We start from the raw sequence: 17,391 nt of genomic DNA, 5'->3' as shown, positions 1-17,391 counted from the left end.
TTTTGGGGTCCACAAGGGACTGCAGATAGGAGGAGGAGCTGGGAAAACCCCATTGTATAAACTCGGTTCCATTCACAGAAAGAGATTAGGGTTCAGGCTACTCATAGCCTTTGGCAAGTTACTCCCTGGGCCAGTTCACCTGATCACCGTGGGGTAAACAAACTACAGTGCGTTTCCAGCACCATTTACCTTATCAACTACCCAGGCATGACTAGTGTCCTCAGAACCCAGGCGGCATGACTTGCTGGAGGGGGAAACAACCCTCAAATAACCCATGGCCTACTGCAAATGGGGCCTAGCATTCACCATGGCTCAAACAAGCCATTGTGGGTTGTTTAACCCATGGTGATCTTGTGAACCAGGTCTCTCTCCTTCTCCTTCTCCCTCCTTCCACCTAATCTACTTCACAGTGTTGCTGTGAAGATAAGTCAACTCCTCCCAACATTTTTTAGAAAATGCCTGTTCTCTAAAGTTTAATGCAAACCTTTGGGAATGGGGGCTTCACCACCCCCACCTCCTCATAACTTATGAAAAATGCTTTGAGGTACAACTTCAATAAACATGATCACCTGCTAATTGCTGCAGATCCATTTGCAGGGACAGCAACAGGGGCTAGGTTCTAAAGTTAGAACTCTACTGGAAACAAACAATGTAAGAGAGTCAGCAGTGGGTTGTGAGAGGCTTCACTTCATTCCTTTTGCCTCATTGTCACTCAGATCTAATTGGTTTGCTGTGTTGTTGTTTTTTCTTTCTTATTTTGGAAACAATACCGTTTTTTTTGCCAAACCTACTTAGCACAGGCAAAAAGGATGAGTAATGCATACACACCATAAGCAGCAATTTCCCTTTCAAATTGCCTTCAATTCTCTCTCTCTCTCTCTTAATAAAGAAAGAAGAAGCTATTGTCTGCCTCCTGCCTTCGTTTATAGGGCTTGGCAAATGGAAAATCCAAACAGGAGTTTCAAAGAATACGATGCAGTAGAATGATAGTCTATTCACAGAGGGCTTCTTCTCACGTTAATCATGGTGACTGATTAGGTTATAAACCCTGCATTTTAGACAAAACACTTCCTTTAGGTCAATGTGGATGTGTGTTTAATTTAGTCTCAAGATAAAGAAAGCAGAATATAATTTATCGGTTAGTAATTGATCGAAGGATGAGGGCCAAGGCAGAGGCGACCTTTGGGGAGGCATGTTTGCTCATCCTAACCTAATGGAACCCAGAAGTTAATCTGGTTCATTCTCTGGTTCCTTTGACTTTAAATGAAATCCACGGTCCAGAGCACGTTCCCAGGCTCCAGTTTAAAGAAGATGGGACCTATTGGGGCATGGGGCATTGAATTATGAAGTATAGCAGGTCAAATGGAAAGAATCATGCAAAAGGCTGCCATGAAAGTTAGTGCTACAGAACCTGACCCAATCATCTGAAAGAAACACTACATCTCCTTAATATGGTCACATAGTTTTACTATTATTTCACAGATGCGAATTCTGTGGTGGATAGGCCAACTCACAGGAGATCAGTAAGCTGCTTGATGAGGCGTGGAATATTCAGGGTGCACTGGGGCACCACCTTGCTCTTTTTTTCTGGGGAAAAGAATGGCAAGAACATTCACAGGCTCTTCTTTTGTTTGTGGGTATGCTGCCTGCATTACGACTAAGTAGCATCATTATTTGAGAGTAAGAGCGTCATCGGATGGGGGAAAATCGCATTTCCTTACCATCGCTTTCCTCCTGCTTCTGTCCCACAATACTTCCTCTTTTTTTGCATGGGGAAGAAAGAGGAAATAAACAATGACCCCGTGGCTCATTCCATGGGCGTTTTTATCACACAATTTTTTCTGCACACAACAGTAAATGGCAGAACGTTTCATTTCCAAAAACAATAAAATAATTAAAAAAAAAACAGATATACCAGGGTTTATTTTGAGATGGAATGAAGGCCAGAAGGAGTGTGAGACATGCAAGAGGCCGATATCATCTAAAGGACATACAAAAAACCATGTGTGGGCAGTAACGAGCGTGGGAAAAAACACTTGTCTGAGGATGCTCTGTAAAGCTGCTGCCTTTGGCAGAAAATGCTGGTTTATGCTCATAGATCTTTTCATATGCAGACAAAAAGTTGCAAAGCACAAGATGGATTCTGTGAAGAGCTAGGTAGATCTGCCTCCTCACTGAAGAAATCCATGACCGTACCCTTTCCCCACAGCATCTGTAGCATTAATACAGAATACTCACCGGGATTAAGAATAGGGCATGTACATCCCCTGTTGGTCCAAGACTCTGGATAGATGCTCCTGTTATTCCTGGTGATTTTCACTTTGCCTGATTTCAGAACCTTCTTTACCTTCACTATGACTTCAGCGTGGGTTCCTTTGTCATGGGCAGAGAGGATCTTTGCTTTTATCACTGCCAGAAAGTAAAAGACAAATGCCATTAATTTCACCCAAAGGGCAATATATTTAGCTATGCAAAAGTGGCAGAAGCTGAAGACACTGCTAAGAGGGTCATAGTACACTTTATTAGCAGTACTGCCTTTCTTCACAGCTCTGGCACAGAATGTGGATTTCTTGAGCATCTTAAGGCCAAACTAGATGATACATGAAAAGCGTGAAGTGTAGAGAGGAGAGGAGGACAAACGTGAGACTGTGGGGTGCAGGTGGTTAATCTTTTCTCTAGCACTGTCATTGCTATTCACTCAGGGAGGGAAGTGGCCATTGCCGCTAGGGATAATCAGAATTTGTTAAACCTATTCTGTCTGTATTTCACAGATTCTTAGGTGTCTTTTGTTTCATCTTTCATTGCTCATTGACGGAATCAGACTGGTTTAATAAGAATGTTGTTCTACTTGAGCTAATTCTATTGTGCACGTAACACAAATGCTCTAATGTGTATTAGAGCAAATCCCCCCAAATTAAAAACCAACCCACAAGTCCATGTGACTCAGAAAAAGGTAATCCACCACAAAACCCGCAGGTTGAATCCCTAATTGCCACCAATGGGCAATAAATGATGGCAAGTTAAAGGCTGTGGGTGCTTTCACTCCCAATCTCTTACTTCCCAAGGCTGGTTTATTTACATTTCTGGAACCATCCAAGACAGCTTTACAAAAAATCAGAAAACAAAAATCATACACCAATAAAGACATAGCAAAACGTTAAAAACATCCTTAAAAACCCCAAGAACAGTTTGAAAAGCCAAATTAAAAAGGTGGAAACAGAATGACAATGGTCTGAAACCACATGACGCAGTCCTACTGCTGAAACAAAGCAGATCTAGTCCTGGAAGCTACCTGAATGAGAGATGGCCTGGGAATCCTGTATAAGCTGATCTGGGCTCCTTAGATGAAGAGGAGGGGGCGATGTGTCATAAGTTTATTATTTATTTTATTTTATTTTATTTGTGGCATTTATATACCACTGATTATATTAAATACCCTCAGCAGTTTACAATATTAAAATATGTTAAGACACAACATTAAAAACACAACATTAAAACAACTCCAATAAAATCTATCAAGGAACAGCAAAAGGGCATGGCATGGTTAGTTTACTTAAGGCCCAGGGAAAGCCTGGGTGAAAAGTTATTTTTTTTTAGGAGGCGTTTGAAAGATACCACATTTTCTGCCTCCCAAACTGCATGGGGCAATGTTTTGCAGAGGGCGGTTGCTGCTACAGAGAAGGCCCGTGGGTGAGTTATATGGCTCCAGTGCTGCAGCAAGGTAATTTTAGGCCCTGGACATAATGGTCATACAGACCCAACCCTTTTAGATGGCCATGTGTATTACTTCCATTGTGAAGCAATTAACATTTGTCTTCTCCCCACTCCCCAATGTTGGAGAGCAAGAGCAAAGAGGCACTGGCATTTCCATTACTCCTCCCCGCCCCATTTAAATGAGAAGCAGCATTTCACTCACTTACCATAAGCATATTTCATCTGGCAGAAATTGCTGACGCTTCCTAGTATCTTCTCTTTGCATACACACTTTTCTAGCCAGGGAACCATAGGCCAAAGTGTTGAAGGATGGGGGTTACATTAAAAGAGGACAGAGGATGGGTGGGTGAGAAATCAAGTCATTTTTATGTTCATGTATAATATTCTGATTCAAATATCTGGATATGCCATTAAAATAGATTTTAGAGAGAAATCGTTTAGTTGCAAATCTGACATTGTAATGGAAAATAGCTATGCCAAGCTTTCTCAGTAGTAAGCTAAATGCCCTGCATGCAATCTATTGCACAGTTAACAGGTACTAAATAGGAAGCAGGTCAGAAATCAGATTCCAAGTGGAAACAAAATAACACTTCAAAAATCTCACAACCTAACTGATGTTTTATCTCGTCATTAACTGAATATGAGCACTTTTGAGAAAGCTGTAAAGCCGTTTAAAGGAAGCTGTAACAAATTCCTTTCCTCTGGATTGGGACTGATAAATTAAGGCTGTAATCCCATGCTTGTAGTTTGGGAGTTTTCCTAACACAATATACTAGACGCTGTGCTTATACACCTGGAGCTTGAGTGATTCATAACAAAAACTTACACATGTCTACTCAGAAATAAGTCTCATTGTTTTTTAAGGGATCTTACTCCCAGGTAAGAGAGAATAGGATTGCAGCCAAAGTGTAGCTTTTGCATACACTCCCCATTCTGGTGAGCTACCTCAACCTCCATGTGAACTGTGCTGGTTAAAAATAATTCAGGAACAAAAGGAAATGCCATCCATAAATACAGACCCTTGAGTGATTAGAGACAACTCTTTTGCCAAAATAATAATGAGGTCTAGAAATCTAGCTAAGCTAAATGCTTACATAGTAATCCCTAAACTTGCTTACTTGGAACTTCTGTTTTTTTTAATCCTGCAGGTGTTACCTGGTTCCATGTTAGAAGGAACATTCAGTGCTCAGCAGTGAATCTTCCATCATGACAGATGTCAGTACTTTTATCTTAGCCAGTGTTTTAGAAATAAAGCTCTGAGTATTTCTGTAAAAACACTGAAGACTTGAACAGGTGGGCAAAGTTGTAACAAAGATGTCAATTCATCAATTTCTTGAAAAACCTACATTCATACCTGGATGTCTTAATGCGGAAAATCCCTGCTCATGATCATTCCATTGCCACTCATCTTCACTTTCATTGGCTGGTGTTTGAATGAGGTCAGGGATTCTCCCACCAATTGGAACATTGAAAAATGCTGGATTGTCATAACTGGGAAGAGGAAATAAGAAAGAGCGGAAACCGAGCTAGGATTACAGGATAAGATATTCTGCCATGTATTAGCCTCAGCTTCATTCACCTACTGCTCAGTGATGGAGAGGCAAGCTCAACTCCAGAGTTCCAATGACCAAAGTTAAACACTGGACATTGGCAAGAACCAATCATTAGTGTTTGTTCCATAGAAATAGGCAATCATATCATTTGGAAAAGAAATCAGCAGTCACCCAGTTGGGCTGCAGCATTATTGGCTGTACAACAAATTGAAGGCCACAAGAATAAGGATCTTGCTAGATTTAAAAGCCTAGCAATTGTGTACATTTTCAGTTCACAATCAGGACTTTGCATACCTCTTCAGACATTCTCCAGTGTGCTTGTTACAGTCTCTGGCACAGTCACAAGGTTGGCAGCCATTTTCTCCAAAGCCCCAATATCCCAAGAGGCAGCTGTCACATTTTGGGCCGGCGACACCTGGCTTGCAGTAGCAGAATCCCGTCTTGGGATGGCATCTCCAGCTGTGGTTGAATGTTGAATTCACTGAGCCCATGGTGTGGCAGGAGCAGGCTAAATAAACAGGTAAACATGCCATTGAAATGAAAAGCCCACAGTTAGGGACTGCGGGTGGAATCTCCACAAGGCTTTCAAGCTAGCTGTCTGTATCTTGACACAATTGAAAGGGCTGATTAAGACCTTTAAAGACCTATACACCTTGGGACCAGGTTACATGAAAGATTGCCTTCTCTCCATACGAGCTTACCCAAGTTTTAAGATCTTTGTGGGAGGCCCTTCTCTTGATGATGCACCCTTTAGAGGCACGTTTGATGGGGACATGAAAAAGGGACTTCTCAATCACTGTTACTGGGCTATGGAACTTGCTGCCAAAGCAGACGAGGTTGGTTCCCTCTCTGCTTTCATTCCATCAGCAGGCAAAGAAGTTTCTGTTCAAACAGGCTTTGGGCTGCAAAATGGTCTGTTGGAGTGGGAACTGTTTTTATTCTGTAATTTCTGGTGGTGTTTTTATGTGCATTTAATTTATTTGTATATATATACAGTGTGTGTGTGTGTGTGTGTGTGTGTGTGTGTGTGTGTATAAATAATTTTAACTGTTTTGGCATTTTTTAAAAAAGAAAAATGTGTTTATGATTGTTAGCTGCCTTGAGTGCCATTTTCTTGGTGGAAGGGCAGAAGTTAAATCAATCAATCAATCAAACAAGAGCTTCATGTCAGAAAGGCAATCAGAACATTCTCAGATAAATTTGAAATAATTTTGAAATTCTGGTGGGAGCCTTTACTCATTCAGCATGGAAATTAGAATGAAATGTCATTACATTTCTATACCAAATATTCACTAGAGACAACCCATATCGATAAATGTGTGTTCTTTGTGATGGAATGTGTATGTACATTAGGGATCGATGAATCTGTCAGTTTTGTTTTTTGTCTCAGGTTCTCATTTTTGTAAGCTTAAGTTCAGTGGTCCTGAACTTTGAGGGTTTTTTTTTTTAAAAAAAAAAAAGTATGGAAATTCATGAGCATGTATTTTTCTCCTAACACATGCATGCATGCATGTTGTTTTGCCAAATATACAAATTCTTTTTCAAGCATTTTTTCTTATAAAATGCATTTTTAACATTATTTTCCTGGCATATGCATTTAAAAAATAATAACAAATAAATTGGAGAACTCCTTTGCAAAATTTGGCAAAATACAAATTTTGAAGGATTTCGGTTCGCATAGGACAGCGGTTCTCAACCTGTGGGTCGCGACCCCTTTGGGGGTTGAACGACCCTTTCACAGGGGTCGCCTAAGACCATTGGAAAACACATATTTCACAATATATAATTACATATTGTTTTTGTGATTAATCACTATGCTTTAATTATGTTCAATTTGTAACAATGAAAATACATCCTGCATATCAGATATTTACATTACGATTCATAACAGTAGCAAAATTACAGTTATGAAGTAGCAACGAAAATAATTTTATGATTGGGGGTCACCACAACATGAGGAACTGTATTAAAGGGTCGCGGCATTAGGAAGGTTGAGAACCACTAGCATAGGAGCTTAGAAGTTTGAAATTAGGTAAATTCACATTACAGTGCAAACTGCACAGATTTCCCCCTCATTCGTGTGTGTGTGTGTGTGTGTGTGTATTCTGTTCATGCACCAGGCCAAGGGGGTTGAACCTCCTTCAGCCTAAGCATGATATTCTATTTTAGTGAAGCTCTCGTGGGCTACATTTCAGTGGTGGGAGGAACTGAAGGCAAAAGGGTGTGTGTGTTTTAGCTTAAAGCTCTTACTGCCAATTACTAAACCTTAGTAGAGGCATTTCAACCTCTCCTACAGGGCTGATGCCAGAGGAAGGGGGGATGGTCATCATGGGAACCCCAGAGGTCTGGCTTGGGACCCTAAGTGGGCTGGATTTAGGCCCCAGGCCTTGCATCTCTCCATCCCTGAACCAGGCCACTGAGATTCTGCAGATGTTGCTCCTCCCACGCTAGAGCTCTCTTTCTTCCTCCACATCTACTGCTATGTGCTACCTCCAGTATCAGAGGCAGTAAGCCTATGTACACCAGTTGCTGGGGAACATGGGCAGGAGGATGTTGTTGACAGTTGGGTGAACAAAGTGGATCCTTGATCTGATCCAGCATGGCTCTTATTATGTTCTTACGAGAGATGGACTTGCTCCCAGTAAGTAGAATACCCAATTTGAAGTTCACTCATTCTACTCTTCCAATGACGTTTTCTCAGATAGGGCAATTTAGTTTTCTTGTGAACCTAAGAAAGGTCCCATATGGCTGCTTTTTATGAGGGTTTTTTTTTGGGGGTGGGGAGGAGAAAAGTCAGGAGCTCTTCTGTGTCTCATCAAACCTTCATTAGAATGAAGTCATGTGCACAGCCTGCCAGTCATTCCACCCTATCTTGGTACCAAAAGAGTAGAAGAAAGGCCAGAGATGAGCAAAAGGACAGGATAACTGGAAGTGGCAGATGGGCTCATGTTTGTGTCTTACGATTTTGGCTGCGATTTTTGTTTAATGCATTTTAAAGGAATGTCTGTGCATCCCTACTGATCGGAAGTCATCGAAGGAGGATTTGGCCAGCATCACGGCATTCAGACTCTTACACAACCCAGTTCCCACCCATCCCCTCTTACTGGTGATTAAGAGAGAATGCGCTCGATTATTGTGACTAATGCTGAGAGATTCTTTCCGAGCAGGATCCTGTTCGCGTTCCTTCTTGGGAGCCTGAGGGCCTGTTTCAGCTGAGCCTCGGTTGTTTGCTCTGGATGGAAGAGCACTCTTAAAGTAGGCTTTCATTGGGGGATTAATAGGGTATTTCATTCAGATTTTGCCATTGCATTCATTCCCTAACCTGGTGCCCACTGGAGAAAGAGAGGGGGTGATTTGGATGCCCTCCCCCTTCCTGATTTCTTCTTCCTTCCTTTCTTCCTTCTCACAATGGAGCTGAGAGCTGCATTGCTCATCTTGCAAACATCTGTGCAATCTGCCATGACAAATTTGTTATTTTCCTCTTTGGTATTTCACAGTGTAAAAAAAGCAAAAAGGAAGGAAGACGGTGCATATTTAACATTTTGGCTTTTCTAAGCTGACTATGAGAGCTATTCCTGGTAGATCCCAACTTTTCAAGTATTTGCAGCAGGACAAGGTGTGGCACAAATAAAGAATCGTAAGCTGTGGCAGCCTTCTTTTACCTGTTGCCCTTCAGATGTTTTGGAATACACCTCCCATTTTACCTGATCACTGGCTATTCTGGCTGAGGTTGGTAAGAGATGTAGTCCGAAACTTCCCCAGGTTGCGGACGGTTGAGCTATGGCGTCCTGCTTAGTGGCTTGGTCATTAACAACAAACACTGATGAAAAGGCCATCAGTAGGGCCATTCACATCAGAGAACCTGGTTTACAGTCAACTAAGGGAGATGGATCCACAAATATTGGCTAGCCTTGGCAGCCAAATAAATGTGTAGTTGCCACAGTGTGAAAACAGAGACAAGCAAGGCTTTCGATGCTTTTCATGCACTTTCAGTGGGACTTCTCCCATGCTGCACTTGCCAGATCAAAAGTGATGGTCTTACACTGATGGTGCTATATAAATAAATAAATAAATAAATAAATAAATAATAATAATAATGGTCTCCATTGGTAACCCAGTGAGCAGATTTGTGGACCCCTGCTGAAAGACTTATAATGCATGACACTCTGCAGTAAGATCTTTAGTATACCATAGGTGACAACCCAATGCATCAACATCATAGGAATTAGTACAACCACTAATTGTGTAGATATAGTAGTATTCCCATATTCTGTTACTACTAGAAGTATGCAAATCTCTCTGCATATGCTGCAGCTTGCGCAAAATGTGGTGGCCAGATGGGTTAGAGGGACAAGAAGCTCCAAACATATAACACCAATTCTGGCCCACTTGCACTAGCTGCCTATATGTTTCAGAGACTGATTCAAAGTGCTGGTTTTAACCAATAAAGCCTTATATGGCTTGGGACCACAAAACCTGATGGAGCACCTCCCCTAGCATGAACCTCCCCATATGCTACATTCATCACCTAAGGCCCTCCACTAGGTCCTTCCTCTGAGAGAGACTCCAATGGTAGAAACAAGAGAGAGGGCCTTCTTGGTGGTGACCCCCCAATAATGGAACATCTCCCCAGTGAGGCCCGCCTGGCATCGGCATTGTTATCTTTTCAGTGCCAGGTTAAGACTCTCCTCTACCCCCAAGCATTTAGGACCATATGATAAGGTTTATAATTTGGATCCGAGATTCTTATTGATGATTGTTAACATTGGTAGGTGTGTGCTGTCTGTTTATATATTTATACGTAAACAGTTTATATTATGTACAGTATTGCATTTTTAAGTTTTTTAAATCTTTGTAAACTACCCAGTAAGCTTTGGCTATTGCACAGTATAGAAATGTAATCAATGAAATGAAATGCTGTGTATATATTTTGTATCTCTTCAAGTTTCTGATGCATAATTTGGTACCTGAAACATGTTTGGAATGGTGCATGGAGCTACTAAAGTTATCCAATGCTCTCATTGAGGAGGTGGGTTACCTCCTCCGAATGCACATTACTGTCAATCTACCCTGTGCTTGAAAAAAGTATGCAACTACTTATTATAGCCCTCAATCTTAAATTTGACAAAATTTCAGATTTTATTAATTCTGAGTATTATATTTCAAATTTTAAATTCAAAATTATGGATGTTACATTTTTACTACAGGTGCTTAAGACTTCTTAGCATCTCTTCTGTTTTGATGTTGGCAGGTAGTAAACTATAAAATATCGCATATTAAATACCATTGCATATGTCAAATATTATTGCTTGTCAACTATCAAATACTGTAAAAAAGAAGTTACCATTGCATGCCTGCTATCAAATACTTAATATTTCTATATGTCAACTATCAAAAACTGAAACAAAATTATCAGGTATCAAATACTGCTTGTAATTTTTAGGGAAGGCTTAACCTATATTCAAATATTCAAAATGGACATCCAGCTTCCACATTTACAGAGGTGAATTCTGAAGAGACTATTTGAGGGTAAATGTGTCACAACTTTGCTTGGGCAAAAGGTGGCCCATATCAGATTAAAGAGCCATGCAGAAAACTGAGATCTACTTCCATCCAAGCAGAGTGGTCTAGGGTTTCCACTGGTTGATTCCTTAGTAAATAATGGTTTCAACTTCTCTGTTGCTGCTCTCTAAGTGAATATCTAATAATGCACCTTTCTGGTTGGAGAGCCTTGGCCCCACTTTAGAACCTGGACACAGAATCTTTCAACTGCCAAAAGGCTTGAAATTCAATCTTGTGCAATGGCAGCTTTTACAAAGCTTCGCTTTTACCAAGTCACAGGAGAAAAGAGCTCCAAGAGTAGTCCTTGGGTGTCATGCAACATGGTCAGGCACACCAAGAGGTTAGGCTAAGCAGCTTCTCATTCACTGTGGGCTTTCATAAAAGGTTAAAAGTCGGTGAAGGGGGCGGGGAGCCGGAGGCTGAGCCAGCACTAGCATTCAGGAAAGGCAAAACACACAAAAGGGCAAAAACAGAGGAGGCGTTGTGATTAGGCCGCTCAAGCAATAGCTGGGGGCCAAGCAACTGCAATGTGAAAAGCATCTGTAACCTGAGTTTAAAGGAGACCTGGGTTAGGTCTATCAAGGCAACAGTAGAACTTCAGAAGCAGGCCACTTACTTGCTTAAAGGAAATTTAAAGTGAAGATACACGTCATGGGGGGAGGGGGGCAGAGCCTGACCATGCTACTGAAAAGACAAATGTACTTTCTAGCAAATCAAAACCTGCCCAGCCGCCAACACCTGCCCCTCAACAAAATTCAGCCTCTGCTCCCAACATTTTTCAAGCATTGCTTGCATATAGATTTAAGATGTTGTTTATAGCACAAAAATGCTCCAGGGATGGGAAGAGCATTTCTTGGTGACATCGATGAGCAGAATGCACAGAATTATTAATTAAACAAACCTTGAGCCTGAAGTGGAATAAGCATGCTTGGATTGGACTCTGAGGGACAGTAGTTTCGGACTGGTCTTACCATTCTACACTTCTTATGTTTTTCTTCTCCCCAAAGTCAGTAAAAGGATGAGAATCACACTTGATTAGAAAAGAATGAGACACTCAGGGTGTACAGACAAATTTAAACAATGGATCTCCCCAGATCAGACACTGTCGTCTATGAGATGGCCTAGAATTGTGTCAGTCTCAATGCTTTGTATGGGTGTGTGGGCCTACACCAATAATTACTAACTAACTAACACACACACACACACACACACACACACACATACATATTTTTTTTCTGGGCACTACACTTCAAGAAAGATGCAGACAAGCTGGAGGGGGTTCAGAGGAGGGCAACCAGGATGATCAGGGGTCAGGAAACAAAGCCCTATGAGGAGAAACTGAAAGAACTGGGCATGTTTAGACTGGAGAAGAGAAGACTGAGGGGAGTCATGATAACACTCTTCAAATACTTGAAAGGTTGTCACATAGAGGAGGGCCAGGATCTCTTCTCGATCCTCCCAGAGTGCAGGACACGGAATAATGGGCTCAAGTTAGAATCATAGAATCACGGAATAGTAGAGTTGGAAGGGGCCTATAAGGCCATTGAGTCCAACTGTCTGCTCAATGCAGGAATCCACCTTAAAGCATACCTGACAAATGGTTGTCCAGCTGCCTCTTGAAGGCCTCTAGTGTGGGAGAGCCCACAACCTCCCTAGGTAACTGGTTCCATTGTCGTACTACTCTAACAGTCAGGAAGTTTTTCCTGATGACCAGCCGGGATCTGGCTTCCTGTAACTTGAGCCCATTATTCCATGTCCTGCACTCTGGGATGACCGAGAAGAGAACCTGGCCCTCCTCTGTGTGAAAACTTTTTAAGGATTTGAAGAGGGCATTTTAGTCTTTTGTTCTGTTGTTTTAAATCTCTGCATTGCTGCTAGGTTTTATTTTGGGTTGTCCTTTTATACTATAATTTAAAGCGTTTACATTTTATATCGCATTTTATGATGTGGTTTTGTGGTTTAATTGTTGTGAACTGCCCAAAGAGCTTCAGCTATTGGGTAGTATAGAAATGTAACAAATAAATAAATATTACATTCCACAAAAAAATGACATACACTTGCAAATCTCTGGGGATGACATGGGTTTTCCTCTGTCTCTGTAAAAACCTGGCTTGCACCTTTGACACCGATAGCCCTCTGTGTTGTGCTTGCAGTTGTCACAGACACCTCCGCTTTGCTTTCCTGATGCCAGCCAGACACTCTGGTCAAAATGGCAGCTATCGGCATGATTGTGACAGCGACATTCTGTGGGGGAGAGAAGAAGAAGAGGAGGAGGAGGAGGAGGAAGAAGAAGAAGAAATATGATTCTTAATCACATAATAGTACAAGTGGATGTCACTTCGATGGGGTGAACTTTTTCTCATGGATAAACTGATGCTGGCACTAACGACATTGCACTAGTATAAACCAATGCTAGCAGAATATCAGCAGTAGCGCTGCGCGACCATTGGATACCACTACCCATTGATAGGCTAGAATCCAACTAAGTCCTACTTAGAGTAGATACATTGAAATGAATGGACTGAAGTTAGTCATGTAGTAGGACTTCAGTGGATTCTACCCCTAATGTTTTGGTAAGAGCAAGGAAGCATTAGGAGTAATGAAAATCCAATAGTATGAATTGATTATTCCTTTTAAATAGACAAACTGATTAAGAGGGCTAATGATGGGGAGCTTATTCATAATATAATTGTCCTCATGCTCACGTACCCAGAAGTTTGCTATCTTGTGCACAGGGACCAGTTTGATGGATGAGATGCCACAGGAAGTGGACCTGCAAAGTATATGTGTGAAATCCTGCATTTGCCCACAAAATCACAGAATTATTTCCCTGGGACTAAGTCTGGTTCCAACCCTTTGAATTTGGGGGGAAAGAAATGCATTGAATACTGTAGATGTTTTAGTTGCTTCATTTGTTCTGGTAATTACACACTTACTGTTGTCATATTAATGTATTTGCTTGTTTGCTGTATTTTTATCATTAAATAAGACACAAAGGATGGGGAGATATTTTTTTTCTATAATTCAGATAAGAGAATTGGCATGTACATATTGCCTGTGGGGCTAAAGTTGGCCTGTATAACTGATGTTATTCAGTACTGTTGTTGTTTTTCAACTAGTTTAAACTGGAATCACTTTGGAATAGTGATAGTCTGTGTTTGTAAATTAGGCCAATAAAAGTTTAAGTGGGCAATGGTGGACACATCTCCTGCCAGGTTAGAATTCTAGGTTAGAACACTAGGTTAGACTTTCAATCATTCACACCACAGAGCCTTATAGGCAAGCCACTAAATTCTGATTGGAAAACCTCTCTGGGGTTACAGTTTTGCTGTATCCAGTTTATTCTTTTCAAACATTATTTCAATTTGACATCCACAGCTATACCCAATCTAAGTAGTAGTAGTAGTAGTAGTAGTTGTTGTTATTCTAACGAAAGAGTGGTGCTTTGACTCTTACCATGTTTTTTTTTTTTACGTAACTGAAATTAAGTACCACTCTTCAATAAAATGGAAAGAACTGAAGTTCAACTGCTGAGGAATTGGTGAACTTTTAAAATCCCACTACATATATTCTGCTCTGCTTTCACAGCATATAAAAAACAATGCAAAGTGGAAATCTCTTTGAAGACTGGAGCTTTGCCCTATTTTACAGTATATCAAATGTTACAATATATCAAATAGGCCAGTCACATTTACGTGTGTGTGTGTGTGTACATGTGTGCAGCTGTTCAATGTCTTTCTCCTTCTCTCCCTCTCTCTCTCTCTCTCTCTCTCTCTCTCTCTGTGACTGAAAGGATTTTCATGCAGTTACTTAGCAGTCTATTCTCCATCTGCTGCTTGGGTATCATAAATCCAGACCCGATGAATTAGCTGTTATAGGGCTTTGCTGCTTGGTGGAATGATTTATTATTATTGCCGCCTTCCATCACTGCTCTCTCTTCACCATACCCACATACTTCTGCATTCATTCGGTGCCCCAGTTTTTCCATCGCCTGGCTCCCATGGCTGGTCATTGTATAATGGCGCACACCTCTCACAATGGTGTCCTGCAGTGTTGTGTCTGCATGCACACTTCCCATGGACCTGTCAAGGCAAGAAGAAAAAGTCCAAAATAAAAACAGTATAGTCAAACAACTACAAACATTAAAAGGACTGGAGAGCCCCAAGCTTGAACATCCATCCATTGTATTCCAAAAGGCTGTTCAAACTTCCTCCATTAAGAAAGGGTAGCAGGGCTTTGCCTCCTATCCCCCTTCCATAACCCCCCCAACCCTGTGCCTCATTGGCCTCTGCCTCTTCCAGAAGTCCTAGGATGTATAGGGAGCACACTTCTTTATACAGCCTGATCAGGAGAAAGCCTAGTTATGGGCCTGGAGGCGATGTGCTCAAAGAGATCTGTACATCGTGTTCCTTCTGGGTAGCATCACTAAAATCACAAATGTGTGGAAGATCTGTGAAATTTACAACAGAGAACCTCTAACCAAACATTAGAAGTAATAAGTGTGTTCTCTAGTTCTGACTTGACCACCTGTGTGAGACCAGGCCTATTTTAATTTGAGAAAAATACATTACCAAAGAACCTAAAAGAATCCTTTCATAGGGTGACCATATGAAAAGGAGGGCAGGGCTCATGTATCTTTAACAGTTGCATAGAAAGGGGAATTTCAGCAGGTGTCATTTGTATATATGGAGAACCTGGGGAAATTCCCTCTTCATCACAACAGTTAAAGCTGCAGGAGCTATACTAGAGTGACCAGATTTAAAAGAGGGCAGGGCACCTGCAGCTTTAACTGGTGTGGTGAAGAGGGAATTTCCCCAGGTTCTCCATATATACAAATGACACCTGCTGAAATTCCCTTTTCTATGCAACTGTTAAAGATACAGGAGCCCTGTCCTCCTTTTCATATGGTCACCCTACCTTTCAGGGTGTGCAACTAACAAAATTCGCTTCAGGATTCCATTCGTTTTCATTTGTGAAAGTCTAGTTTGTTCTGTGTTTTTGTTGATTTGCATTTGTTTCATTTTAGTGCTCACAATTGTTTCTGAATATTTTCTCTCTTTTTCAAAACGTTTTTAAAAAATCACAAATAGGCCTCCCATTCATGCCCATTAGTTCCTCTCTGCATTCCCTGTGAGATGAATGAAAACTGAACTGAATGGGTCCCATGCGGTTCAGTGTCCCATTCGTGGTCGTCAACAACAACAAACACAGCCCTAGAGAGCTTCTTCCTTCCTATCTTGCGCATGGACTGGGATGCCAAGTGTTGTAGTCGCACGGCCATGCTTCTGCCTCACTGCATGTTATATACAAAAGTGGAGCCTGAGATTTCATTTCTGACTGAGGCATGAATCTAATCTAAATCCCCTTTAATCTTGCTACTAATGCCAGTGACGGTTTTCTGCAGTGTTTTGTTAAAAAAAAAAACCCACTTAAAAAGAAAGTTAAAAAGATTGTGTTTCCTCTACCCCTCCTCTTTCTGTACACATCATTTCAGTTAAGAGAAACTGGTGAGACGTCTTACAAATGAAATGAAATATACTAAAGACAGTTCCTTCACATGCCTCTCTCCTGCCCTCAGCCATTGCCAGTTCACCACAGCAATTTGTCCCTCTCTCCCCTCATTCCTAATCCCTTCAGATCAGATATGGGGAAAGGCTATAGCTGATGCCATTTCTCCTCTACAGCCAGCTGGCAGATTTGCTGTGCCCAGAGCGGTTGGCTGCCTCCTCACGGAAGACTGAACACAGACTTCAGGGTATGCATTTCTCTCTCTCTCTCCCCTCCACACTTGGCTGTAGTTGGCCTCAGGGGAGGACATAGGGCACAGGGCACATTATGCACAGCATCTCTAGGGCAGCTTTTCTCAACCTGGTTCTCCCTAGATGTATTGGACTACAACTCCCATCACCCTAGAGACTGATGGGAGTTGTAATCCAACACATCCCAAGGGCACCATGTTGGAGAATACTGCTCTAGAGGATTCTGTATAGGGTGACCATATGAAAAGGAGGACAGGGCTCCTGTATCTTTAACAGCTGTATAGAAAAGGGAATTTCAGCAGGTGTCATTTGTCTGTGTGGTGAAACTTCACCGGGTGAAATTTCTTCTTCATCACAACAGTTAAAGCTGCAGGAGCCCTGCCCTCTTGACCAGATACAAAAAGAGCTTTAACTGTTGTCGTGAAGAAGGAATTTCACCAGGTGCTGTGTGCATACAAATGACACCTACTGAAATTTCCTTTTCTATAATACTGTTAAAGATACAGGACCCTGTCCTCCTTGTCATACTGTCACCCTAATCATGTAAGAATGTTGGCTGTGTTCAAAACCCCAAATGTAATCATAATTTAGGAATGATTTTACAAAGGATGTGGGGGTGAGAAAAGAATTGAATGGCTGTGGCTTTAGCATGTAGCATTTCAGGCACATTTTGAACTAAAGAAGGTATATCAAGTTCAGGACTGCAAAGAAGTTGGATATGATAAAAGTAAGATTGAAAAAAACACATTCTCTCTCACACACAATTTATTTAATTAATTAATGTAATTATTTACATTTATATC

The 17,391-nt window shown here is 41.3% G+C and overlaps 1 protein-coding gene across 1 annotated transcript in view; it reads right to left on the bottom strand.

Annotated features, from left to right (window-relative positions):
- LOC134395260 (netrin-4-like) overlaps window positions 1-17,391 on the bottom strand; it is a 65,289-nt gene that overhangs the window by 8,829 nt on the left and 39,069 nt on the right. Inside the window, exons 4-9 of the mRNA XM_063121394.1 lie at window positions 14,785-14,911; window positions 12,885-13,073; window positions 5,562-5,775; window positions 5,069-5,205; window positions 3,921-3,989; window positions 2,239-2,409 (exon numbers count right to left, since the gene is read on the bottom strand). Coding sequence (XP_062977464.1) covers window positions 2,239-2,409; window positions 3,921-3,989; window positions 5,069-5,205; window positions 5,562-5,775; window positions 12,885-13,073; window positions 14,785-14,911 — 907 coding nt within the window. The remainder of the gene's footprint in view (window positions 1-2,238; window positions 2,410-3,920; window positions 3,990-5,068; window positions 5,206-5,561; window positions 5,776-12,884; window positions 13,074-14,784; window positions 14,912-17,391) is intronic.

The sequence above is a fragment of the Elgaria multicarinata genome, chromosome 3 (assembly GCF_023053635.1).
Source record: "Elgaria multicarinata webbii isolate HBS135686 ecotype San Diego chromosome 3, rElgMul1.1.pri, whole genome shotgun sequence".
Lineage (NCBI taxonomy): Eukaryota > Metazoa > Chordata > Lepidosauria > Squamata > Anguidae > Elgaria > Elgaria multicarinata.
This window is presented reverse-complemented; position numbering and strand designations above follow the sequence as displayed.